At 45.0% G+C, this 26,464-nt stretch overlaps 1 protein-coding gene across 4 annotated transcripts in view; it reads left to right on the forward strand.

The window, feature by feature from the left end:
- Positions 1 to 25,189, forward strand: part of LOC126992715 (uncharacterized) — a 47,681-nt gene extending 22,492 nt beyond the window's left edge. For 2 of the 4 annotated variants that reach the window (XM_050851541.1, XM_050851527.1), the window contains 3 exons: positions 4,258 to 4,413; positions 17,050 to 17,232; positions 18,076 to 19,082. In XM_050851541.1, coding sequence (XP_050707498.1) covers positions 4,258 to 4,413; positions 17,050 to 17,232; positions 18,076 to 18,588 — 852 coding nt within the window. In that variant the 3' untranslated portion in view covers positions 18,589 to 19,082. Of the gene's footprint in view, positions 1 to 4,257; positions 4,414 to 17,049; positions 17,233 to 18,075; positions 19,083 to 24,497 lie in introns of those variants that run through there. The other 2 variants (XM_050851537.1, XM_050851531.1) reach the window with 2 other exon arrangements.
- Positions 25,190 to 26,464: the final 1,275 nt, after the last annotated feature.

Consider the following 26,464-nt stretch of genomic DNA (forward strand, 5'->3'; position numbering starts at 1 on the left):
AAATTTATATTTTTATTTTGCAATTACAAGCACAATAACAACTGGGCATGGTTATGTTTCGCTGGCACAAACTTGGGAGCCGCACAGTACGCATCCACGCACTCCTTTTGCCTCGATCTCTCTTGTGTTGAGGTCAGAAAAATGTGGAATGCAGCATCTCACTCTCCAATACGGAATGGATCCATATTGAAAGGAACTGGTGGAAACCCTAAAATTTCTCGAGCATGCAACGGGTGACAGCCGCAGCACGCTGCTGGTGGAGGCAAGAGGGAGGAGGGAGGGACGTTACGTCGCGTTTTTACACGTATGTTAGGACGAACCTTTGACAAATTTTACGGGTTGGTTTTGTGATTAACCGAAAAATGCGCTCACTACAATTTTAAGATACTAAATTATATCAGCTTAACCATTCAGATAATAAAATACCGTACGGAACAAATGCCGTTCCGTATAGGTTGAAAACGGAACGATACATTTCATTCTCGAATACAGAGCGATTCCGTATTTTAAGGAACGGCAAGGCTGCCGCCAAGACAGTCGCCAAGACAGTCGCGAAGACGGTCAGGAAGACCGTCGGCCAACTCCTTGGCAACAGTCGGCCAGCTCGTCGGCCAACCAGTTGACAGACAGTCTGGAAGACTGTCGTCAAGACTGTCGGCCAATCGGTCGGCAGATTCGTGGTTGTCATAGACATGGCGCCATTTCAAAAATAGACCGTTGAGACTCGTCTTGAGACTAGTTGGCAGCATGCCGCAAACATTCTGCCAACTAGTTGGCCGAATGTCCCAGACAGTCGGCAATCATGGTAGCCGATACCAAGACGCCAAAAAAATCTTGGAGCGTGGGAGCCGACTTGTCAAATGCAGTAGTCGTTGGGTTGTCTTGGCCCAGAGTCGGCACAGTGTGAACGGGGCTTAAGTCTTCCTCACTTTCTCCAGCACCTCTCCTCCTCACAACAAGATGATCTGAATCACATACTCAGACAGTTCAGTTCGGTCCTTAAGGATAATCATGGCCATTGCCACACTATCAGTCACGTCATCAACCTGCAGAATGGAACCCTTCCTTTAAAACAACACTATTATCGGTTACATCCACAGAAGAGGGCACAGATGCAGAAGGAGGTGAATTACTTATTGGAACACGGCCTAGCAGTCCCCAGCAAATCTCCTTGGGCCTCACCATGTCTACTCGTACCCAAAGAGGATGGCCAGCTAAGGCTCTGCACCGACTACCGCAGAGTCAACTCAGTCACGGTTTCACACGCCCATCCTCTTCCACGGGTAGACGATCTCATTGATGAGGTGGGAAACGCACAGTTTTGAACAAAAATGGACCTGTTGAGGGGTTACTGCCAGATACCGTTGTCGGTGGAGGCACAAGTAATATCCGCCTACACCACACCCTTTGGATTATTCCAATATACAGTGATGCCTTTCGACCTTAAAAATAGTCCAGCAACCTTCCAGAGGGCCATGAATGACCTATTGCAGGGGTAAGATGGAGTAGCGGTCTATCTGGACGACATACTAATTTGTTCTCCTGTCTTTCCGGTTCCAGCCCTGAGATCTGGCCCTCATCCAGCCCTAAGGCTCCCCAGTTTACCTCCTCAAGGCGTCTTCTTCTAAAGTCAGGCACCAACACAGGGTTGAGTTCATGGGTCACCGCCCAGTCTAATTTAAACCTAATTTCCTTGTGATCACTGCCACCTAATTCTCCCCCAACATCTAGCTCGCTGATCATATTCTCGCTGTTAGTTACGACTAAGTCTAAAATGTTGTTACCTCTGGTGGGCTCAGTCACTGTCTGCTTGAGAAAATTATCTTGTATTACTTTCAGAAAATCCTCAGATTCTAGATCACCCACCTCGCCTTCCCAGTCTATATTCCTATCACCCACCACGCCTTCCCAGTCTATATTCCTATGGTTAAAATCCCCCATTATGCAGACATTTTTGCCCCTGCTAGCCCCGCCTACCTCTTGCAGTAATATATCGGTGTCCTGCCTGCTAAGGTTGGGTGGCCTGTAAAGAATCCCTAGAGTTAGTTTGTCTTTCCCTTTGTGGACGTCCACCCAAACTGATTCTGAGTCGCCATTTGTTTGAAGAGAGCTGTTAGCGGAACATTTAAGTGTGTCTTTAACATAAAGTGCCACCCTCCATCCCCTTCTTCCCTTTCTATCTTTGTGACACATCTGATAACCATCTATTTCATACTCCGACATGAAGTTTTTGTTTGCAGTATCCACCCATGTTTCCGTGATAGCTATAATGTCGAATTTCTCGACACATGCTTTCCCCCTCAGTAGATCTATCTTGTTCCTGAGACTCCTACTGTTGGTGTAATAAGCCGTTAGCCCATCCTTTCTTACATCCTTTCGATTACTCCTGTGTCCCCTAGTCCCAGTCTGCGATGCATAGCCACTGATGACAGGCCCTCCCCCCTCGCCTACTCAAAAATATCCTGTAGGGTGCTAAGTGATCGCTCGCCCAGCTTGCAGGCCACATCACCACAATTTTTCAGAGCTGCCTCACCAGCAAGTGGCCTTCCCTTTGGAAAGTTGCTAACGTGGCGGCCGTACACAAAAAAAGGAAGAAGACAGATCCTCGTAACTTCAGGCCAATCTCTCTCCATTCTTGCCAAGAGGATTTCAGTCTTCTTCAACACACACCACATTCTCAGCGACAGACAGTATGGCTTCCGCACCAACAGGTCTGCCAACGACATCCTCCTCAGCATGTCCTCTGCTTGGCAGCATAATCTCGACAGAGGACGCGACACTTTCTTCATCGCCCTGGACATCACGGGAGCGTTTGATGGAGTGTGGCACTTCGGACTCATCTCCAAACTCCAGAGTGTGGGTGTTAGTGGCAGGCTCCTTCATCTCCTTCACGACTACCTCCAGGACAGATCGCTCAGTGTAGTGGTGAACGGTCACACCTCGGAGGAATATCCTATTAATGCCGGCGTCCCACAGGGAAGTGTCCTTGGACCACTTTTGTGGAACGTGTATATTAATGACCTCCTCCACCTCATCCCTGAAACAAACGCCTACGCGGACGACTGTACCCTCACATTCCCTTACGACGGTACAGATCACTGTGCAACCGTCGCCCTTATCAACCAGGTTCTACAGACTATTTCATCGTGGGGACATCGTTGGCAGGTTGACCTGGCACACGACAAGACACAGTTCATGCTGGTCTCCAGGCGACGCTGCCCCCCAGCCATCCCCACTCCCCCCACATTTCTGCAAGGGAAGGTGCTGTCTTTGCAACAGTCTATCACTGTCCTCGGCGAGGAGGCGAACAACAGCCACCAGCCACGTCAGGAAGACTGCCTCCGAGGCAGCAGGTCGGCTAAACTGTGTCAGGCGTGACTCCCACTTTCTCGATGCGAAGGGAGTGTCGAACCTTTATGCTGCCCAGGTTCGCTCCCTTATGGAATACGTCCCCCTGACATGGTCATCCTGCCCTCCTTCATGCCTGGATCTTCTCGACAAGGTACAACACCGCGCCCAACGGCTCATCTCTCAAAGGACCGCCCCAAACCACCAGCAACCCACTCCACTACATCCTCTTCAGCATAGGCGAGATGTGGATGGCCTATGTACCATGTACAAGGTACACAAGCAGGCTGCTCCGCACCTCGCAACTCTCCGGCAACAGTGGGCAACACCACACCCCCACGCCACCAGGGATGCCTTGTCGAGGGATCACCAGCTCACCGTGCCCTTCACCAGAACAAAGACCTTCTTCCGCCCTTTCGTGCCCCGGTACACCAAACTCTGGAACTGCCTGAAACGACACACTGACATTCACACATCCACTACACTCCACACTTTTAAAAAAAGAGGTGAACACCTGGTTATTGTCCAATGTACATAACTGACTTTGCCACTGTACTGCTCATTCTCTTGTAACTTTTAGTTGCATGATGCCAATTCCATGTACCGCCTCATGTAATCATGCTTGGTAAATAAAATAGAGAGAGAGAGAGAGAGAGAGGCTGCTGGTACTGCTAAAACGCATAGTGATCTTCAATGGACTACTTCACTAAGATATGGCTTTGTACTTCTCCAGTTACAGAACAACTAAACTAAGTGAATACCTCCCAAGTGAAGTGCATAATCATAAACTACTGCTTGATCGGTAATATAAAGTAATGCAAGCCTGTTAATCTAAATATGTTGCCAGAAACAGTAATATAAACAATTACGTTGATCAGAGTAGAGCTAACATCCTTTTTCATCTATTAGACGATGGATGAATCAACTGCAGCTATGGAGGCTGCAAAACAAGTTTGGATAGCACAGGAGACTTCGGCCAGCGCTATCAAGGAGCCCCGCCACCAGCCTCCAGCTTGGACCATCACCGAGAAACTCAAGGATATGCTAGCGCAGCCAAATTTGACGGTGAGTTAGTGAGCTGGCCTCAACGGTGCCTCCTGTTCACACACACACACACACACACACACACACACACACACACACACACACACACACACACACACACCCTGCTCCGTAGCTCAGTGGTAAAAGCTCTGCGCTTCCTGGCTTCATGGCCTGGCAGGCCCAGTTCGAGCCCCGCAAGGGAGATGGGATGTGTGTTGTGTGAAAGTCCTGGCAGCATCCAGATATCGACTATAATGAGCTTGGTCTTATCGGAAGGATATTTGCTGGCGATTGCCAGTCCAACTCATAATCAGGCCGTGGTGAATTACACACACACACACACACACACACACACACACACACACACACAGACACACACACACACACCGCTCGGTTGCTCAATCGGTAGAGCGCTGCGCTGCGAGGCTTAACGGCCAAACAGGCGGCGGTTCGAGCACCGCTCAAGCCGGATTCTTTCGGTTGACTAAGAGTGGTTACTGTCCCCCCTTGAGCGAGGGGGATGGGGTGTGTGGTGTGTGAGGTCCTGGCAGTACCGTAAGATCGACGATAATGATCACTCACTCTCGTCGGGAGGGTACCTCCTGGCGAAAGCGGGTCCAACTCGTGATCAGGCCATGGTAAATTACACACACACACACACACACACACACACACACACACACACACACACACTGACAAAAACGTAGCACGGTACTCAAACCATCTGTACATAAGAACATCTCTATTTGTTTTGCCATAATAACACTATTAATTCAATTAAATATTGAGAGGAGCATATTACAATTACATTCATTCCGAAGCAAGATGTTGCGTCTACGTACGCAACGACATCACTTGCTTTCGTGCTCACGACCTCGACTCTTCAGAATTTTCCACCATCTGGCTAAGACTTCATTGTCATTCTATTACTAAATACATCTGTGCTGTTTATCTCTCGCCTAACTCTACTAACTATGTAAAATTATTTGACTATTTGAACTCTAAAGTGGAGCACACTTGACCCACTCTCCCTTCGCTGAAATCTCCATCACCACCAGCTTTGACTTTCATCCTCTTTCGCTGACCAACCTGGTGAACAAGCCTACAGCTTTGCTATACTCAGTGATCTAGAGCATTTGATTCAGCAACCTACATGTATTCCCGACCGTCTTGGCATTTTGCTTCAGCTCGGTGGTACGACCTGAGGATGTACTTTTCCGATTTCCCGTGGAATGATTACTGCTTCCAGGAGAAAGACCCCTCTGTGCGTGCCCTGCGCATCACAGAGGTGATTGTCTCTGGAATGGAGGCACACATTCCACATACTTTCTCTACTCCTCATGCTAAAAAGCCTTGGTTTAATCACGCTTGTTCTCGTGCTACCAAAGGTAGAGGGGCAGCTCACAAAAGGTACCAGAGCCTTCGCACTCCTGCTAACCACGATCTTTACATTTTCTGCCCTGAAACGTGCTAAATCTATCTTCGATTTACCAAAAGCTCTTTCATCCATAGGAAATGTCAAAGCCTTGCTTTCTCTAATTCTTCCAGAGACTTCTGGCACCTAGCCAAAAATATCTCCTCCAATTTCACTTCTTCATCTTTCCCTCATCTCCTTAACAATGACGGCAGCACCGCCGTCTCATCTCTCTCTAAGGCTGAACTCTTCGCTCAAACCTTCTGCAAAAACTCCACTCTGGTCGATTCTGGGCATCTTCCTCCTACTCATCCCCCCTCTGACTCCTTTATGCCTGTTATTAAGCTTTTTAAAAATGATGTTTTGTATGCCCTCTCTGGCCTCAACTCTCAGAAGGTTTATGGACCTGATGGAGTGTCTATTGTCTTTAAAAACTGTGCTTCCGTGCTGACACTTTGCCTGGTCCAACTTTTTCGCCTCAGCCTGTTAACATCTACCTTTCCTTCCTGCTGGAGGTACGCCTTCATTCAGCCTGTGCCTAAGAAGGGTGACTGTTCCAATCCCTCAAACTACCGTCCTATATATTAACTTTCTTGACTATCTAAAGCTTTTGAATCAATCCTTAACCAGAAGTTTCTTATGCATTTATCCACTTCTGACCTTCTTTCTGATCGCCAGTATGGGTTCCGCAAGGGGCGTTCAACTGGTGATCTTCTTGCTTTCGTAACTGACTCTTGATCATCCTTTTTAGCCGTTTCGGTGAAACTTTTGCTGTTGCGCAAGAAACATCAAAAGCCTTTGATAGGGTCTGGCACAAATCTTTTCTTTCTTAACTGCCCTCTTACGGTTTCTATCCTTCTCTCTGTACCTTCATCTCCAGTTTCCTCTCTGACCGATCTATCACTGCTGTAGTAGACTGTCACTGTTCTTCCCCTAAACCTATCAACAGCGGTGTCCCACAGGACTCTGCCCTACCTCTCACTCTCTTTTTGTTGTTCATTGATAATATATTTTTTTTCCAAAACGCACTCTCCTATTCATACTTACGCCGATGACTCTACTCTGCATTACTCAACCTCTTTTGATAGAAGGCCAACCCAACAGGAACTAAACGATTCCAGGCTGGAGGGCAAGAGGAGCTTGGTGTCCTTCAACGCCTCAAAAACTCACCTATCAACTCGACACAGCCTTCCTAACACCTATCCTCTAATATTTGACAACACTCAGCTGTCACTTTCTCCTTCACTAAACATCCTCGGTCTATCCTTAAGTCAATATTGTAACTGGAAACTCCATATCTCCTCTCTCACTAAATCAGCTTCCTCGAGGTTGCGCGTTCCATATAGTCTCCGCCAGTTCTTCTCCCCCGCACAGATGCGGTCCATATATTGGGGTCTTGTCCGCCCTCGTATGGAGTATGCATCACATGTCGGGGGGGCTCCACTCTCACATCTCTCTTGGACAGAGTAGAGTCAAAGGCTCTTCGCCTCATCAACTCCCCTCCTCATACTGACAGTCTTCATCCTCTTAAATTCCGTCGCCATGTTACCTCTCTTTATATCTTCTTTCGATATTTTCATGTTGACTGCTCTTCTGAACTTGCAATCTGCATGCCTCCCCCCTCCCGCGGCCCCGCTGCACTCGTCTTTCTACTCTAACTCATCTCTGTACTGTCCAAACCCCTCATGCAAGAATTAACCAGCATCTTCACTCTTTCATCTCTTACACTTGTAAACTCTGGAACAGCCTTCCTTCACCTGTATTTTCTCCTGCCTATGACTTGACCTCTTTTAAGAAGAGTGTATCAAGACACCTCTCCACCCGAAATTTACCTCTCTTTTGGCCACTCTTTACTTTTGTGTGTTGTGGGAGCGGTGAGTAGCGGGCCTTTTTTCCAACACTCTTTTTGTTGCCCTTGAGCCGTCTCCTTTGTTGTAAAAAAAAAAAAAAAAAAAATATATATATATATATATATATATATATATATATATATATATATATATATATATATATATATATATGCATATAAATTCATTGTTCGACTTTTAGGGCTACCTACAGTAAATTTGGCAACTCCATATTTTCATTTGTCATGTATCAAAAATGTTTTCATTTGTTTTGTACCAATGGAACTTTACCATGAGATGTAATTAGATGTAAGATTATGAGCCCATCCGTTGCACAGCCCCACCCTCCCTTCGATCCTCTTTCAATCCTTCCCACAGCCCTATCACCCTTCCAGTCATATTCACACATCCCTTTCTAATTATATTTCACTTTTCTCATCACAACACCCCAATATCCTTCCTGTCCTCTCTCAGCCCATCACACAGCCCCTTTCTGTAATCTCTCAGCCCCTCATACAACCACTTCCTGCTTGTCAGTCCCTCACACAGCCTCACAATAGAGTGGCTGCAACTTTCGCCGATCAGAAAAAGTAGTAGTAGTAGTAGTAGTATATAAAAAAACAGTAGTAGTAGTAGTAGTAGTAGTAGTAGTAGTAGTAGTAGTAGTAGTAGTAGTAGTAGTAGTAGGCGACGGTGGTTGATGCCCATATCAACCACAGACTCTGTTAGCCTAAGAACTAAATATAACGTTGTTCGTAATACTGACCATTAAACTAATTTGCTGGTTGTTAGCCACAGTTTTTTGCGAAGCTAAGGCTAATGAATTACTTTGTGAAAGAACATGAGAAAACGCAACTCTCACAACGCAGCTCAACGGATGGAGGCCGTATATTGTAAAAAAGAAAAGTTGTAGTAGTAGTAGTAGTAGTAGTAGTAGTAGTAGTAGTAGTAGTAAGATAAGTAGTAGTAGCAGTAGTTTTTTTTTGTATTATTAGTATTAGTATTAGTATTAGTAGTAGTAGTAGTAGTAGTAGGAGGAGGAGGAGGAGGAGTTGCGGTTGTAGTAGTTGTAGTAGTAGTTGTAGATGTAGTTGTAGATTTTGTAGATTTTTGTAGATTGTAGAACTCCAGTTAGCTGGAGTAGGTAGGAAGACACCTACCGAACGGGCGCAAGCCACTCCCAGTGAGGTATATATGGGAAGCGTGGAGGGTGCTGAAGCCGTCCAAAGACCCTTCCCAGGTCCTCACCAACCGTTTCCCTATTGTCTCATCAACACCAGAGAGTAGTTCAGCATGCTCTCTAGAGGCATATCCTCTCTCTATCCACACCACACTACATTCACACAACATACACACCTTTTCCCAAAATTCTAAATTCAAAATGGCGAACTATAACCATGCCTCGGAGTCCCCGCATGGGGGGGTTGGGGGGGACCACAAATTCCCCCAGGGAGGACTCCCCTTCTGGCTGCCGACTTGAGAGGTGTCTTGATGACTCCTCAAACTTCTTTCTTACCACTTTCTGCAACATTCGCGGTCATCGTTCTAATTTTCATTCTGTGGAACACCATCTCTCCTCCTCTAAACCTCACCTTCTCTTCCTCACCGAAACACAGGTTTCTGAGGTTACTGACAGCAGTCTCTACTCTGTTCCCTCCTACTATCTCTATCCAAAATTTCAATCCAAAGCTGGATGTTGCGTCTACGTGCGCAACGACATCACTTGTTCTCGTGCCAACGACCTTAACTCTTCAGAATTTTCCACCATCTAGCTAAGACTTCATTGTCATTCCATTACTAAACATATCTGTACTGTTTATCTCTCACCTAACTCTACTAACTATGTGAAATTATTTGACTATTTGAACTCTAAAGTGGAGCACATCTTGACTCACTCTCCCTTCGCTGAAATCTCCATTTTGGTAAATTTCAATGTTCACCACCAGCTTTGGCTTTCATCCTCTTTCACTGACCAGCCTGGTGAACAAGCCTGCAACTTTGCTCTCCTCAACGATCTACAGTAGAGCAGTTAGTTCAGCACATTACACGTATTCCCGACCGTCTTGGAGACAGGCCCAACATACTACACCTCTTCCTTAACTCTAACCCTTCTGCTTTCTCTGTCAAACTGTTCTCTCCGTTGGGCTCCTCCGATCAAAAGCTTGTTTCTGTATCCTGGCCTATCGCTCCTGTACACCCTCTTGACCCACTGAAGAGGCGATGCTTCTGGCACTTTACTTCAGCTCGGTGGGACGACCCACCGAGTAGAAAGTCGTGTGCAGCGTGGCCGCGGGAGGGGGAGAGGCATGCAGTTAGTCGGAAATGTACTTTTCCGATTTCCCGTGGAATGATTACTGCTTCCAGGAGAGAGACCCCTCTGTGTGTGCCTAACGCTTCATAGAGGTGATTGTTTCTGGAATGGAGGCATACATTCCACATACTTTCTCTACTCCCTATGATAAAAAGCCTTGGTTTAATCACGCTTGTTCTCGTGCTATCAAAGATAGAGAGGCAGCTCACAAAAGGTACCAGAGCCTACGAACTCCCGCTAACCATGATGTTTACATTTCTGCCCGGAATTGTGTCAAATCTATTATTCGACTTACCAAAAATGTATTTATCCATAGCAAATGTCAACACCAAGCTTTCTCTAATTCTTCTAGAGACTTCTGTCACTTAGCCAAAAATATCTCCTCCAATTCCACTTCTTCCTCTTCCCCGCCTCTTCTTAACTCAGACGGCAGCACTGCCGTCTCATCTATCTCTAAGGCTGAACTCTTCACTCAAATTTTCTGTAACAACTCCACTCTGGACGATTCTGGCCATATTCCTCCTACTCATCCCCCCTCTGACTCCTTTATGCCTGTTATTAAGGTTCTTAAGAATGATGTTTTGTATGCCCTCTCTGGCCTCAACTCTCAGAAGGCTTATGGACCTGATGGAGTGCCTCCTATTGTCCTTAAAAACTGTGCTTCCGTGCTGACACCCTGCTTGGTCAAACTCTTTCGTCTCTGCTTACCAACTTTTACCTTTCCTTCCTGCTGGAAGTACGCCTTCGTACAGCCTGTGATTAAGAAGGGTGACCGTTCCAATCCCTCACACTACCGCCCTATAGCTTTACTTTCCTGTCTATCTAAAGCTTTTGAATCAATCCTTAACCGAAAGATTCAAAGGCACCTTTCCACTTATAACCTTCTATGTGATCGCCAGTATGGGTTCCGCAAGGGGCGTTCTACTGGCGATCTTCTTGCTCTCTTAACTGATTCTTGGTCATCCTCTCTTGGCACTTTCGGTGAAACTTTCTCAGCTGCGCTAGACGTATCGAAAGCCTTCGATAGAATCTGGCACAAGTCTTTGCTTTCTAAACTGCCCTCTTTCGGATTCTATCCCTCTCTCTGTTCCTTTATCTCCAGTTTCCTTTCCAGCCGTTCTATCTCTGCCGTGGTAGACGGTCACTGTTCTTCCCCTAAACCTATCAACAGTGGTGTTCCACAGGGCTCTGTTCTATCACCCACTCTCTTCCTATTATTCATCAATGATCTTCTTTCCATAACAAACTGTCCTATCCACTCATACGCTGATGACTCCACTCTGCATTATTCAACTTCTTTCAACAGAAGACCCTCTCAACAGGAATTACATGACTCCAGGCTGGAGGCTGCAGAACGCTTAACCTCAGACCTTACTATCATTTCCGATTGGGGTAAAAGAAACCTTGTGTCATTCATTGCCTCAAAACCCAATTTCTCCACCTATCAACTCGACACAATCTTCCAAACACCTATCCCCTATTCTTCAACAACACTCAGCTGTCACCATCTTCAACACTAAACATCCTCGGTCTATCCTTAACTCAAAATCTTAACTGGAAACTTCACATCTCCTCTCTCACTAAATCAGCTTTCTCGAGGTTGGGCGCTCTTTATCGACTCCGCTAGTTCTTCTTCCCCGCACAGTTGCTATCCATATACAGGGGCCTTGTCCGCCCTTGTATGGAGTATGCCTCTCACGTGTGGGGAGCCTCCACTCACACAGCTCTCTCGGACAGAGTGGAGTCAAAGGCTCTTCGTCTCATCAGCTCTCCTCCTCTTACAGATAGTCTTCTACCTCTTAAATTCCGCCGCCATGTTGCCTCTCTCTTTATCTTATATCGTTATTTTCACGCTGACTGCTCTTCTGAACTTTCTAACTGCATGCCTCCCCCTCTCCCGCGTCCACGCTGCACACGACTTTCTACTAAAGCTTATCCCTTTACTGTCCAAATCTCTTACGCAAGAGTTAACCAGCATCTTCACTTTTTTATCCCTCACGCTGGTAAACTCTGGAACAATCTTCCTTCATCTGTATTTCCTCCTGCCTACGACTTGAACTCTTTCAAGAGGAGGGTATCAGGACTTTTCCCCTTCCGAAATTGACCCCTCTTTCGGCCGCCTCTTTGGATTCTTTTTAGGAGCAGCGAGTAGCGGGCTTTTTTTATTATTGTTTCTTTTTTTTTTGTGCCCTTCAGCTGTTTCCTTTGTTGTGAAAAAAAAGAGATGCAATTATAGTAGTAGTAACAGTAGTAGTAGTAGTAGTAGTAGTAGTAGTAGTAGTAGTAGTAGTAGCATTAGTAGTAGTAATAGTAGTAGTAGTAGTAGTAGTAGTTGTAGTAGTAGTAGTAGTAGTAGCATTAGTAGTAGTAATAGTAGTAGTAGTAGTAGTAGTAGTAGTAGTAGTAGTAGTAGTAGTAGTAGTAGTAGTAGTAGTAGTAGTAGTAATAGTAGTAGTAGTCTTATCAGGTCACTCATCAACAGGATCATTGCTCAGGAGGCAGAGGGCGAGATAGACCAAACAGAAATAAGAGATATTAAAAGAAAAATCTCAGAAGAAAGGCAACAGGCCCAAAAAGACGAGCTGGACCGTCTTACACACTACCTGTCCACAGAAATGGGTAGAAAAATACGCACAGCACAGGAGGCAGGCGCCTCTAACTGGCTAACGTCATTACCAATCAGAGCAAAGGGCTTCAGCCTCAACAAACAAGAATTTGTCGACGCCATTGCTCTGAGATATGGCTGGCCGATTGAGGGACTGCCTGATCTCTGTGCATGTGGATCACCAAATGATGTCACCCACACCATGACATGTAAAAAAGGAGGCTTCGTCTGTATTCGACACGATGAAGTGAGGGATCTGACAGCCAGCATGCTCGGGGAGGTATGCCAAGACGTCACTACCGAGCCGGCACTGCTTCCCCTGGACGGCGAACACCTTCGGTACAGGACAGCCAATACCTCACAGGAGGCACGGGTTGATGTAAGTGCCCGCGGATTCTGGGTGCGCGGACAGCGGGCGTTCATGGACATCCGCATATTCGACCCGATGGCTGCCTGTCACCGTGAGCTGCCCCTGCAAGCCGCCCACCACAGGAACGAGCAGGAGAAGACAAGGGCATACGGTGAAAGAATCCAACATGTGGATCAGGGCAGCTTCATCCCCCTCGTCTTCACCACATCCGGCGGGATGGGTCCCAGGGCCCAATGCTTCTACGCACGCCTCGCGGAACTAATCTCAGAAAAGAAGCAACAGCCAAGGAGCCACGCTGTCGCCTGGATGAGGTGCCGCCTCTCGTTCTCCCTGCTCAGGTCGGCCATCCTATGTCTCAGGGGCACCAGACACTCTGGCCCAAAAGCCACCACCATCTCCAATATGGACTATGAAGCCACAGTGGTGGAGAGTGACATTAGGGTGGGTCGGGAGTGACTTGAGTAGGGAAGGAAAGGGGGATCTAGACGTAATAGATGATAGGTGATTTAGTGTCAGGTAGTATTAGTGAAATTGTTGGATGCCACAGTCATTATAGTAGTAGTAGTAGTAGTAGTAGTAGTAGCAGTAGTAGTATTAGTATTAGTAGTAGTTGTAGTAGTAGTAGTAGTAGTAATAGTAGTAGTAGTAGTAGTAGTAGTAGTAGTAGTAGTAGTAGTAGTAGTAGTAGAAGTAGTAGTGTGCAGGAGAGACTACGCAGACGTAACATTCGCAAGAATGACAGTAACGACAGGGCTAGAAACTTTGCTGACAAGATGAGACAAGGCAAAGTGGCCATGGCAAATAGGTCACTGTCACTAGAAGATGAGGCAGCGGGAGTCCTTCCCATGACGGAAGAGACACGCCAGATCCTTAAGGACAAGCATCCAGATGCTAGACCTGCACACCCAGAAATGAAGTTCCTTGGGGACTACACCCCCCCCGCATCGAGCTGTCTTTGACGTGATCTGGAAGCACGCCCTTCACACACAGGAAGCGGCTGGACCGTCAGGCTTGGATGCCAAGGGGTGGAAACACCTCAGTAAGAACGTCTTTGGTAATCCAGCTGTGGATCTTCGCGACGCAATAGCCGCCCTAGCAAGAAAATTAGCGTCAAAGAATTGCCAGCACCTCGAGCCTTTGATGGCCTGCCGGCTCATCCCGCTGGATAAAAAACCAGGCTGTCGCCCCATCGGGATGGAGGAGGTGCTCGGGAGGATCATAGGCAAGGCTGTCATGGAGGTGGTGAAGGACGACGTGAGGAATGCGGTGGGAAACCTCCAAGCGTGTGCGGGTCAGCAGGCTGGGTGTGAGGCTGCCATTCACGCCGTCAGGAAAATGTTCGAAGACCCAGAATGTGAGGCGGTGCTGATGGTGGACGCTGCTAATGCGTTCAACATCAATAGGGAAACAGCACTGCACAACATCAAAATCAAGTGCCCTATATTCTCCCAATATACTGAAAATACATACAAGGAGCCTGCCAGACTGTTCATCAGCAGTCATAATGACCAACGACTTGGAGACCCGATGGCCATACAATCCTCAGAGGGCACCACCCAGGGCGACCCAGTGGCCATGGCATTATTTGCCCTGGGAATGATGAAGCTGCAGGACATCATCCGCCATGAAAACACCAACGTCAAACAGGTGGCGTATGCGGATGACCTCACCTGGGTAGGAAAGTCTGCAGACCTCAGGAAATGGTGGGACCTCGTCAATGAACACGGCCCTAAAATAGGGTACCGTCCCAACGCCACGAAGTCTGTGGTAATTGTAAAACCAGAGTCATACGATCGGGCCAAAACCGCATTCCAGGGCAGTAACGTGAAGCTGTCAGTGACTGGCGAAAGACACCTCGGGGCAGTCATTGGAGCAGCTGAATACAGAACCGAATATGTTAAAACAGATGTAAAGCGCTGGGAGTCCGAACTGCAGAGGCTGAGCGAGATCGCCAAAACAGAACCGCAGGCAGCCTACGCAGCATTTACGTACGGTGTCAAGCATAAATGGAATTACCTCATGAGGACAGTTCCTGCTGTTGCTCAGCTACTAAAACCTCTGGAAGATGCTATCAGAAACGCCTTCATACCGGCGATAGCAAATGGGAGATGAAATGTCCCAGCGACAAGGAGCGGAGGTTGCTGGAGTTGCCGCCAAGAATGGGTGGGCTCGGCATCACCAACCCGCAAAATCTGGCAGAGTCTGAATTCGAGAACTCACTCCGAATCACAGCCTCCTTGACCGGATATATTATCAACCAAAATGAAAGGGGAGAAGACAACCCTCAAGATATTAGGTCACTAAGGAATGAAATCTCCATAAACAGAGAAGAAAAACAGAGAGACACTCTGAGTGACCTAATGAGAGAACTCCCAGAAGACACAAGGAGGAGGACAGATATTGCACAGGAAGTGGGCGCTTCAAACTGGCTAACCACACTACCTATCAGGGCAAAAGGCTTCAACTTAAACAAAAAAGAATTCACTGATGCCCTTGCCCTCAGGTATGGCTGGCCAGTGGATGGGCTCCCAAACATGTGTAACTGTGGCTCACCCTTCAACCAAAACCATGCCATGACATGCAAGAGAGGAGGTTTCGTCTGCATGAGACATGATGAAGTGAGGGATGTGACAGCTCAAATGCTGAAAGAAGTCTGTCACGACGTGACTGTGGAACCCATGCTGCTCCTCTGCAAGGCGAACACCTCGCCAGACCCACCGCTAATGTTTTGAACGAAGCACGAGTGGATGTTAACGCCAGAGGGTTTTGGACTCGTGGACAAAGGGCATATTTTGACATAAGGATCTTTGATTCCATGGCCCATTGCCACAGAGACCTGACCCTTGATGCAGCCCACAGAAGAAACGAACAAGAGAAGAGCAGAGCATATGAAGAAAGAATACAGACTGTGGACCAGGGCTCTTTCACCCCGGTAGTATTCACGACGTCAGGAGGGATGGGACCAAGGGCGCAGAGCTTCTAAGCACGACTTGCCGAAACACTGGCGGATAAGAAACAGCACCCAAGAAGCAGTGTGGTCGCCTGGATGAGATGCAGGCTGTCCTTCTCCTTCCTGAAGTCAGCCTTGGTCTGCCTGAGAGGAACCAGGTCACCTGCACCCAAAACCACCCGCATTGCCGACCTGGACTTTGAGGCGACGGTGGTTGATAGTCGTATCAACCACAAGCTCTGTTAGCTTAAGAAAAATATGTTTAGTAAGGTTTGTAATACTAAATAAAGATAGTTGTCGGCCACAGTCATTGGCGGGGTGGGGCCAATGAATTGCTTTGTGAAAGGATATGAGAAAATATACCGTTCACAACGCAACTCTAATAGATGGAGGCCTCTAGAAAAAAAAGTAGTAGTAGTAGTAGTAGTAGTAGTAGTAGTAGTAGTAGAAGTAGTAGTAGTAGTAATAGTAGTAGTAGTAGTAGCAGTAGTTGTAGTGGTTGTAGTAGTAGTTGTAGTAGCAGTTGTAGTTGTAGTAGCAGTAGTTGTAGTAGTAGTAGTTGTAGTAGTAGTTGTAGTTGTAATAGTAGTAGTAGTAGTAGTAGTAGTAGTAGTTGTAGTAGTAGTTGTAGTAGTAGTTGTAGTTGTAGTTGTAGTAGTAGTTGTAGTAGTAGTTGTAGTAGTAGTTGTAGTAGTAGTTGTAGTAGTAGTAGTTGTAGTAGTAGTAGTAGTTGTAGTAGTAGTTGTATTAGTAGTAGTTGTAGTAGTAGTTGTAGTAGCAGTTGTAGTTGTAGTAGTAGCAGTTGTAGAAGTAGTATTAGTATTAGTTGTAGTTGTGATAGTAGTAGTTGTAGTTGTGGTAGTTGTAGTTGCAGTAGTGGTAATTATTGTTGTTCCTGCGATATTTGTAGCTGTATTTTTTTGTTGATGCTGCTGTCTTTTTTTTTGGTATGCTTTTTATTAGAGTACAGTAGGCAGCTCATGGGCAAAGAGCAAAAAAAAGGTACAAAATTCCCGTTATAATCGCTACTAAAGCAAACAATGGGCAGCTAGAATAACCAAAAGAGAGGGTCAGACTCATTTTTTTGTTATTTTTGTTCTTGGTCAGAGGATCTACTTTCACTTTACTGTTATTCTCTCCACCTGGTGTTTCTTTCCTAGCAGGCCGAGGACCTTCACAGTACGACTCGGCCATCTATTTGGCTGCTTTTGGCTCAACGGGTGTTTGCCATGCACCAGGTCGAGGGTCGTCACCGGTTCGCAAGGATAACCATTGAAGACGACCGGCTATTTCTTCACGCCCTGCAGGACCTATCCCTGCCCCTTGGAGCTGCCAAACTGCAGGTGATGGAGGGAACTTGTTGTATTGTTTTTATTACCATAGCCCATAAATACTATTGGTTAGCATCACGTATGCTATGGAATTCCATTGACACAGCTCTTTCAAAAAGAACAGTAAAGGCTTTTCACCTCATTAAAACCCCTCCGACGCAATGTTTTTTTCGTGCTATCTTTCATCGCTGTTATCTTCCTCACTGTTACTCTAAACTTCTAAACACTCCTCCTTCAATGTCTTTGTTTTACTAATGGAAGAGTTACTCGGTATCTTCATTGTTTTGAGCCTTCTGCTGTTCTATTATATGTTTTCCTTCTTACGACTTAAAGTTTTTTTGGATGGGAAATATGATGACTCATTTATAAAAATAAATGATCATGTTATATTTTCATGAATTCTTATGAAGATCAACTTGTTTTGGTCATCTTGTAGGCTTGCCGTTGATGACTCTCACTCTCACTAATGTCTACACTTTACAGGATCTGCCTCTTCCCCTGCCTCACCTCTTGTCGGCAGAATCAATTTAGGTTTATAAAAATTACGCTACGCATGAACAGGGTGGGGAGATAACTTTCAAACCAGTAATGCGTAATATTATGGCAGTTCAAAACTAAAGTATTCAGGATGTATTCAAGGGTGTTGAACATTGTGTTGATGATTACCAGACCAGACTGTGCAAAACGAATGATGGTACAGTATGGAAAAATAAAGTTGTTTTAGCATATATACACTGATGTCATGCCAGTATTCAGATAACTAAAAGTAACGCTGTGCAAAAGAAAGGAAATCACCTGACATTGACAAAAACATGATCGAATGATCTATTTACCTGTTGTGTTTTGTGTGTACAGCTCAGTGAGGTTGTGCCAGCCTGCCCACCTTGTCTGGTGTTCCTGGACCTGTGCTGGCCAGCCAGCATGCATCAGAGGGTCATCATCCGTCTCAGCCCCGATACTCCGATGGCCCGACAGTTCGTGTTGCTGTGCTCTGGGGAGCGCGGCCCTTCTTATGCTAACACCAGGTTGTGGGGGGTTGGGGACAAGGGGTTGCCTGGAGAGAGGTTGTGGTTTGGAGACTACGAGAATAATGATGGGACAGGGGGAGCCGCTCTACTGCCCAACCTAAGTAAAGGTAAGTACCAGAAATCTGCCAGTGCGGGGGCATTGTGGGGGACGTGGCAGTGGGGCGGCCGTACCCGAGGTGCTCAATTTGGCATCACCACCAGAGATAGAGTGGGTGGTGTTTGGAGTGATGTCTTTGGTGAGGTGGTTGAAGGTATGAATTGTTTGAGGGCTGCGATTAATCACAGCGACATTACGGAGGTGATTGTGGTGGACTGTGGGGTGATCTTGAAGAGGCAGTGACTTGCCTAGGTGAAACCAAGAGACAACCCTGAGTTAATACAGATGAATAAATTAGCGTGTCTCCATTATATGTTGGGAGATATTCATTACTCGTGATAATTTCGTCATTACCAACAGTGAACTCTCAAGGTTGCTTTTTTGAAGAGGGCAAAACTTTTGCTAATCGGTCCCTCTATCTGAGTTCCTAGCTCCAGACAAAGTGGCCATTAATCGCAGTTCTCCCAGAGGTGTTTCCAGAATATTTAACATTCGAAGCGAAACTACCCATTGCCATCCCTTCCCTCCCAGAGATTATCAATATTCCGATCCGTTACAGCATAGAAATTCATTTTGACTAATATTGAGCACATTAAACTGTTTAATAGATTTCCTTTACATGCATAAGAGTTTGCATTGTTATGCGTGATTGTAATAAACCTAATGGTAATCATTTGTCAAGAAACTATTTCCTAGGAGTTCAAATTCGCATTTAATTAATACAATTAGTAATATTATACCATCTACTTTCAGTTTGCATTCTGATACAATTGCTAGAAAATCTTGCAAAGTTGTGATGAAAACAAAATATTCAGGCCCATGGTACCCACTCCTATGGCTGTCATCCAAGAGAACAGAGCTTAATCCCTCTTTGGTGTGCTACTAAAATCACTCAAATAACTATGAAGAACGTGTGGGTGTGGCTCGCACCTCTTCCCAGCGCTGTCGCATCACTCCAAGTTCTCTCTCTCTCTCTCTCTCTCTCTCTCTCTCTCTCTCTCTCTCTCTCTCTCTGCGACTCAATGATATAGGAGACTTAATCTCCATCATATTGACCGGGCGTCACTTTCGGGTGCTGAAGGCAAATGGTTCCTGAAACAACTCAAGAAGATAACAAACTATACCTTGTTTAAGTAACCCAAGATAATCTAGTCAGCAGAGTTACGGTAGGAGAACATTTCAGTTAATGCGATCACAAATGAATGCGCGTTAACACTAAAGCTCAAACAAAAAACAAAAGTGACTGAACACAAAATAATGGGGCATATTTTAAAAGTATAAATGTCGCAGAAATCCTACGTAAATTGACATAAATGTAATTACCAGATGATTACAAGGTAAAGGAAGACCGGCAAAAATAAAATAAAAATGCTTTACTCACTCGGTAGAATACATTTGTCCCCTTTTGAGAGAAGCAACAAAAATCCACCGTGGTTTAACAGCGAAGTCACACATTCTGTTAAGGGGAGAAATTTGTTATACATGCTAAAGAAAGTGCAAAACACGCCTGAACACTAAACTATCATGAAGCAAGGCGACGAGTGTGTTACCCGTTTATAAGTGTTTTTACTTTTTAAAGTAGTTGGTGTTAAGTGTTAAGTTTAAGGCGCGAACTGTTATCCCACTCGTCACAGGGCCGGTGTTACCGTGGCCTGCTTCACAAGTTGATTGTAGTAGGTGAGATAACACAATAGCCGTTACTTAAGTGAGGTGTGGCCGAGCGGTAGCTGTTACAAGTTCACTTTAGTTCACTTTAGTTCTCTCTCTCACATGGTCATTAAAACATATGAATGTATTTTAACTATATTAACAGCTTTACACAACAGTTTACGTGAGCGAGTCGCACGAAATGAGAGCCAGCCACACCCAGAGAGGAGCGGCTGATCACCGCCCGCTACCCGTTGTCTTCTTTCCCGTCTTCGCGTTGTTCGCTCGTTTTATATGCTTGTAGTTCGTCCGGAAGGGTGTGGCTTCCGGTTGATGACTGCTGATGAAAGTCATCCTTTGCTGATCCTAGTGTCAGTTCATCACAGCTTCCCACGGCCAAAAGCACGACGTGTTGTTAAACATCCTGTTGTGCGACACCGACCGGGTGTCGCCACACGTACAGTCATACATTCATATACATATGACGATATATATATTACAAGTGAAAAGAATAGTAAATCAGGCCAGGCATTAATACGAAGAAAATGTAGCCGCAAATTGTAAAACTAATCCGAAGTGGAATTGAACCCTTAACCGACAGCGATGGTAAATTAGTACCTGAAAGCTAGCTCACTGCATACTTATTGAACAATCAATTTTCCTTGGTATTTAATACTGCCAGTTTTACCACCAATACCACCAACATCAGTGATGACAATAGTATTAACCATAATCGCACTCAGACCTTACCCGAATTTATAATAATTTCCGATGAATTCTTAAATGTTCACAAGGCATCGTCCTTTCGGATTGGAAAATGGCTAACGTAGCACCGATTTTTAAAGAAAGGAGTAAAAAAAGTACCGGATAATTACAGGCCTATTAGTCTAACTTCAGTAGCAGGTAAGCTACTCGAGAGCATAATTACAGTAGAAACAAAATTGTTAATTAACTTGAAAGCATCGCATTGATTGAGAATTCATAACATGGTTTCCGTAACAAGAGATCCTGCTTGTCAAACTTACTGACACTTTATAACGACCTACTTTCAGTTTATAACTGGACGTAGTTTATCTTGATTTTCAGAAATCGTTTGATAAAATTCCACACAATACATTACTTTATAAAATCAAGCAGCTAGGTATTGAAGGTAAAGTACACCAATAGTTCGCAAACTGGTTGACCAACAGGCAGAAAAAGAGTGGTAAGCAATGGATTTAACTTAGAGTGGTTCCCTGTCACTAGTGGTGTACCTCAGGGCTAAGTTTTGTTTACAATTTGCATCAATGACATTGACGTTGGACCTGATAATCTTATTAGCAAATTTCCTGACGACACAAAGTATGTCCTCTCTGTCGTAGACAAAGATTTCAAGAAGATTTGCAAAAAGAATCAGCTTGGTTTGCTAGATGGGAGATGCCATTTAATATAGATCCCAACAGGAACTACAAGACTCTAGACTGGAGGTTGCAAAGCGCTTAACTTCGGACCTTGCTATCATTTCCAATTAATTTGGTGTCCTTCAGTGCCTCAGAAACTCAATTTCTCCACCTGTCAATTCGATACAATCTTCAAAATACCTATCCCCTATTCCTTGATAACACTCGGTTGTCACCTTCTTCTACACTAAACATCCTCGGCCTATCCTTAACTCAAAATTTTTGAATTGGAAGCTTCATATCTCCTCTCTTGCTAAGGCAGTGTGTGTGTGTGTGCACACACACACACACACACACACACACACATACACAAAACTTGATCTCACCGCCCTCCCCACATACCTACCATCCCCCTCCCCACCCCCCTCCGTCTAGGAGGTTGATGTTTTCAATAAATTAAAGAAATTAAGGACGCACAGAGCTACCACGCCCACTGACCTCCCAATCAACCTGACCGACTCGGCCATCAGACGTTTCGGGCAGTGGATTACTCAACACCCCTGGACTGAGGTGACAAATGAGGCAGACGTCAACCACAAATGGGAGCAGTACCAGCACACAATTACCAGCGCCTACCACACCTTCTTCCCCGTCAAGACATTCCCAGTCCATCCATCTGACGCCCCCTGGATTAACCCCACCGTCAAGAGGCTCATCTCGCAGAGAAAACGGGCTCACAACACAGACCCTGCCCGCTATAGACAGCTCAGGAACAGCGTCATCAGGGAGATCAAAACTACCAGAGCAAACTATTATCCAGATAAAATACACCATCTTAAACAGGCCAACAACAGAAGTAGTATCACAAGGTCAGGTCTCTTTGTGGACTCGGCAAACATTCACCGTCCTTCCCTTGCATTTCACATTTATCACCTGACCGAGCGGCCGAGGAGATAAATACCCATTTCGCGGGTATCTGTCAAAGCCTCCCAAAACTTGATCTCACCGCCCTCCCCACATACCTACCATTCCCCTCCCCACCCCCCTTCGTCCAGGAGGTTGATGTTTTCAATAAATTAAAGAAATTAAGGACGCACACACCTACCACGCCCACTGACCTCTCAATCAAAATCTATAAGGAATTTGTCCCTGAACTTGCCACCCCCATTTGCTCCATAATAAATGCTTCACTTGAACAAAACACCTGCCCAAGCGACTGGAAAACGTCCTATGTCACTCCCATCTCCAAAACTTCCAGCCCACAGTCCCTTAATGACCTAAGGCCAATCGCCATCACGCCCATTCCCAGCTTCATTTGTGAGGATTTTATTTTTAACTGGGCTTATGATGATATTAGTAACCTCATAGACATCCAACAATTTAGCAACATGAAGCACTCCTCAACCACTCATTGCCTGGTCAGCTTTCTAGATTTCATACCCAGCCACCTGGACAAACAAGACACCTCCCTTGCCGTTGCTTTTGTCGACTTCAGCAAAGCATTTGACCTTGTAGTCCACACGGTTGCCATTACTAAGGCCATTGAGCTGGGGCTTCACCCTAATATTGTATCGTGGCTGACTGATTTCCTCAGCGTACGCCAGCAAATAGTTCGCTCCCAGGGCTCTGTCTCCCCTCCTCTTCAAATGACGTGTGGCGTCCCGCAAGACACTAAAATTGGTCCGCTTTGCTTCTTGGTGCTCATTAACAACTCCCTCATGGACACACCACATCGCTGGAAATATGTTGACGACAGCACCTTGGGCGTCCCCGTCAACAACAGGGATCCAGACTATGCACCTCTTCAAGCGTCGCTCGACAACCTTCAGGCATGGACGGTTGACAACAGTGCCACAATCAACCACACCAAGACCGTGGTGATGCAAGTTTGCGCGTCCAAAAGAGATGTGCCACCTCCGCTGCTGCCAATTGGCTCCCACCACCTCCAGGTTGTCCAGTCCACCAAACTACTCTGCATCACTGTGAATAACCTACTCAACTGGAAGCTCCACGTCTCCAACACCGTCAGAGCAGCCTCCTACAAGCTGTACATGTTGCGTAAACTCAGGACGCTGGGGGCATCGGCTGCTGAGCTGTGCAGTATATACACATCATTCATACTGCCAAAACTCATGTATGCCTCCCCAGCGAGGTCATCGTCACTTACCCTCACCCAACAACAGCAGCTTGAGAGGGTTCAAAAGAGAGCATTCAGAGTCATTTTAGGCCATGACTACCACACCTACGACATTGCCCTGACCACCCTGAATCTCCCGAGGCTCTCTGACAGGCACCAGGACGCCCTCAGTAAATTCGGCATCTCCCTGCTTCACCATCCTCGCCACCGCCACCTCCTAAAACCCGACGCGCCTCCCCCCACCCGCTTCACCAGACACCACAACAAACTCACCCCCTTCAGAGCGCCGCGAACTGACCGTTACAAACGAAGCGCAGTGCCAGCGATAGTGCGGATGATAAACAATGTCCAGCAGTGATAGTCAAACCCAAAGGGCCGCGGTGCAGATTATCACCTCGCCGCCACCCTCTAGGTGCCCCCTTCACACCACCATCGCTCTCCCTTTTGTCTCTATTTTTAGCTCTCCCAAACCACCTCCCACCCTCTCCCTCCCTCTAGTGTGGCCTATTTACCATTAGTTTATTGTATTTTTAATTTTTGGTATATTTTCAGCCAAACGGCTGCCATACATTAATAAACCTTTTATTATTATTATTATTATTATTATTATTATTATTATTATTATTATTATTATTACACATACATACATGCATACGTACAAACAGACACATCTGGGATCACCATCTGACCTCACTTGTCCCTAAAGATTTTCTACGCCCATATTTCTGGACTGTCAGGTGATGAACTGGTAGTCTAGCCTATATATTTAAACAATTTAATATTCTACCTTGTGGCATTGTTATTATAATTTTATAAGTATATTAAAGTAATATTCTACTATTCTCTAGTATCCTGCGAAATAAACTGTACTAGATTTTGTTCCATTAAATAAAAACAGGAAACCATAGGATTAGGCGGAGTTGCCATATAGGAACCAGGCAAATGTTTTTCTTTTTGTATTCAAGCTCTTGTACTCTCCACTTCTGTAGAGACCATGAAGGTAGGATTAGGAGGAGACGGCGCGAGCTGGGTGAGGTATCCCAGGAAAGTGAAGCCAGTTTCCCCGCGCTGGCCAACGCCCTGGACTGGCAGGATGGCCGCGCCAACCCTAAATGTCAGTAGCTTTATTAAATGTTTTTTTATCAATTATTTCGCTATCTGCTAAGGTACTACAATTTTTTTCTTGCTTTTAGACTAAGACATTTTTATTATTATTTCAAGTACTTTTCAAATTAATATTTAATTGTATTAAAACAAGTACTCATGCGCGAAAATAAGTATTTTCAGTGCGATGAGCTACATACTAGAAATACAAATATACGTACATGCATTAACGACCATTTGTCAAGTAACCTAAACCCTGATTTTATATCTTTTGTGGATAATAAATATTCATAGCACAACTAATATTACCTGATTTATTAGTTAATTGTAAAGTACATAATCTTAAGTACACTATTATACAATTATCCATCCTAAATTTAGCAAGAGAAATTGGAAGTAGGTTTGGTTTGTATTTATTGGCCACTAAATTTAATAAGTTTCGTGTACAACTGACGGCTCCTTACCTTAATATTACTTGCTAATTTATTATTAAGCGTTACTTGTGTCATGAATTTCGGATCAACTTTCACTTGTCGCATATAACTAAGATTTTATAATAAATGTTAACCTATATTGACGATAGAAGTTTATTTTTTATCTATATTCACCATTGCTAAGACAACTACTTTTAAGAAGATTTCATTCCTTAAGACCTAATAAGAAGCTATAACACCACACTCAGTAGGCTGAAGTCTGTATAGTTTAATAATGAAATCTTACTCCATTTATCAGTTACTGCGTAGTTTATCTTCAACTCAGTTTAGTTTCAGATTACACCTACTAGTAATATTACTTACTTGTGAAATGTAAGTGTAGGGTATTTTTCCTTATCAAACCTCGCGCTGCAGCCGCGTGCACCACAGGACACTGGCATCGTGAGCAGCCCGCGAGGCACGTCCACACAGTCCATTGACTTTGACGAATGACTGAATGCAGTGATTCATGTCTATAGTGAGGTCTAGGTAGGGCGTAGTCAGGTCAAACCTATGCCTAGGTGAGGCTGGGAGCGGCAGACACCTGCTTCTTGCCAATCCCAAGATGGCGGACTCTACTTCACATTTTCCCACCGCGCGCCGCCTCCTCCTAATCCTACCTCCATGGTAGAGACACGCCAGTCCTCGTCGGCAGACCGACTTGGTCGGCTAGATTTCGATCGCCGATAGAGTCGGTCTGTCGGCTCCCTGCTAAGGGCCGCCTTTGGCAAAGGCCCGTGCTCCCTCGTGCAAGAGGGAACAATCGCCCCCCCCCCCCCCCCCACTTCTGTATCTTTCCCCTAATGATGTAATACACAAAAGCGCTCGGGATCCTCTTGTTTCCTTGACTTCCTAAGTGGTCACCAGCATATATATATATATATATATATATATATGTATATATATATATATATATATATATATATATATATATATATATATATATATATATATATATATATATATATATATATATATATATATATATATATATATATATATATATATATATATATATATATATATATATATATATATATATATATATATATATATATATATATATATATATATATATATATATATATATATATATATATATATATATACACACACGTGTGTGTGTGTGTGTGTGTGTGTGTGTGTGTGTGTGTGTGTGTGTGTGTGTGTGTGTGTGTGTGTGTGTGTGTGTGTGTGTTACTAGGGAGCAAGTATTCTTTTATACAAATTTTATTGAAAATTATGTCGCCTTAATAATTTACCAATTATTTATTTAACTTTTCATGTCTTTCATATGTTTTATGTGAGGCTCTACAAGATAGAACAGTTGCCCTAGATTTGAGGTCGAGTGAGATATAGCAGATTGTAAATGAAATAAA

Source organism: Eriocheir sinensis, chromosome 7, assembly GCF_024679095.1.
Source record: "Eriocheir sinensis breed Jianghai 21 chromosome 7, ASM2467909v1, whole genome shotgun sequence".
Taxonomy (NCBI): Eukaryota; Metazoa; Arthropoda; class Malacostraca; order Decapoda; family Varunidae; genus Eriocheir; species Eriocheir sinensis.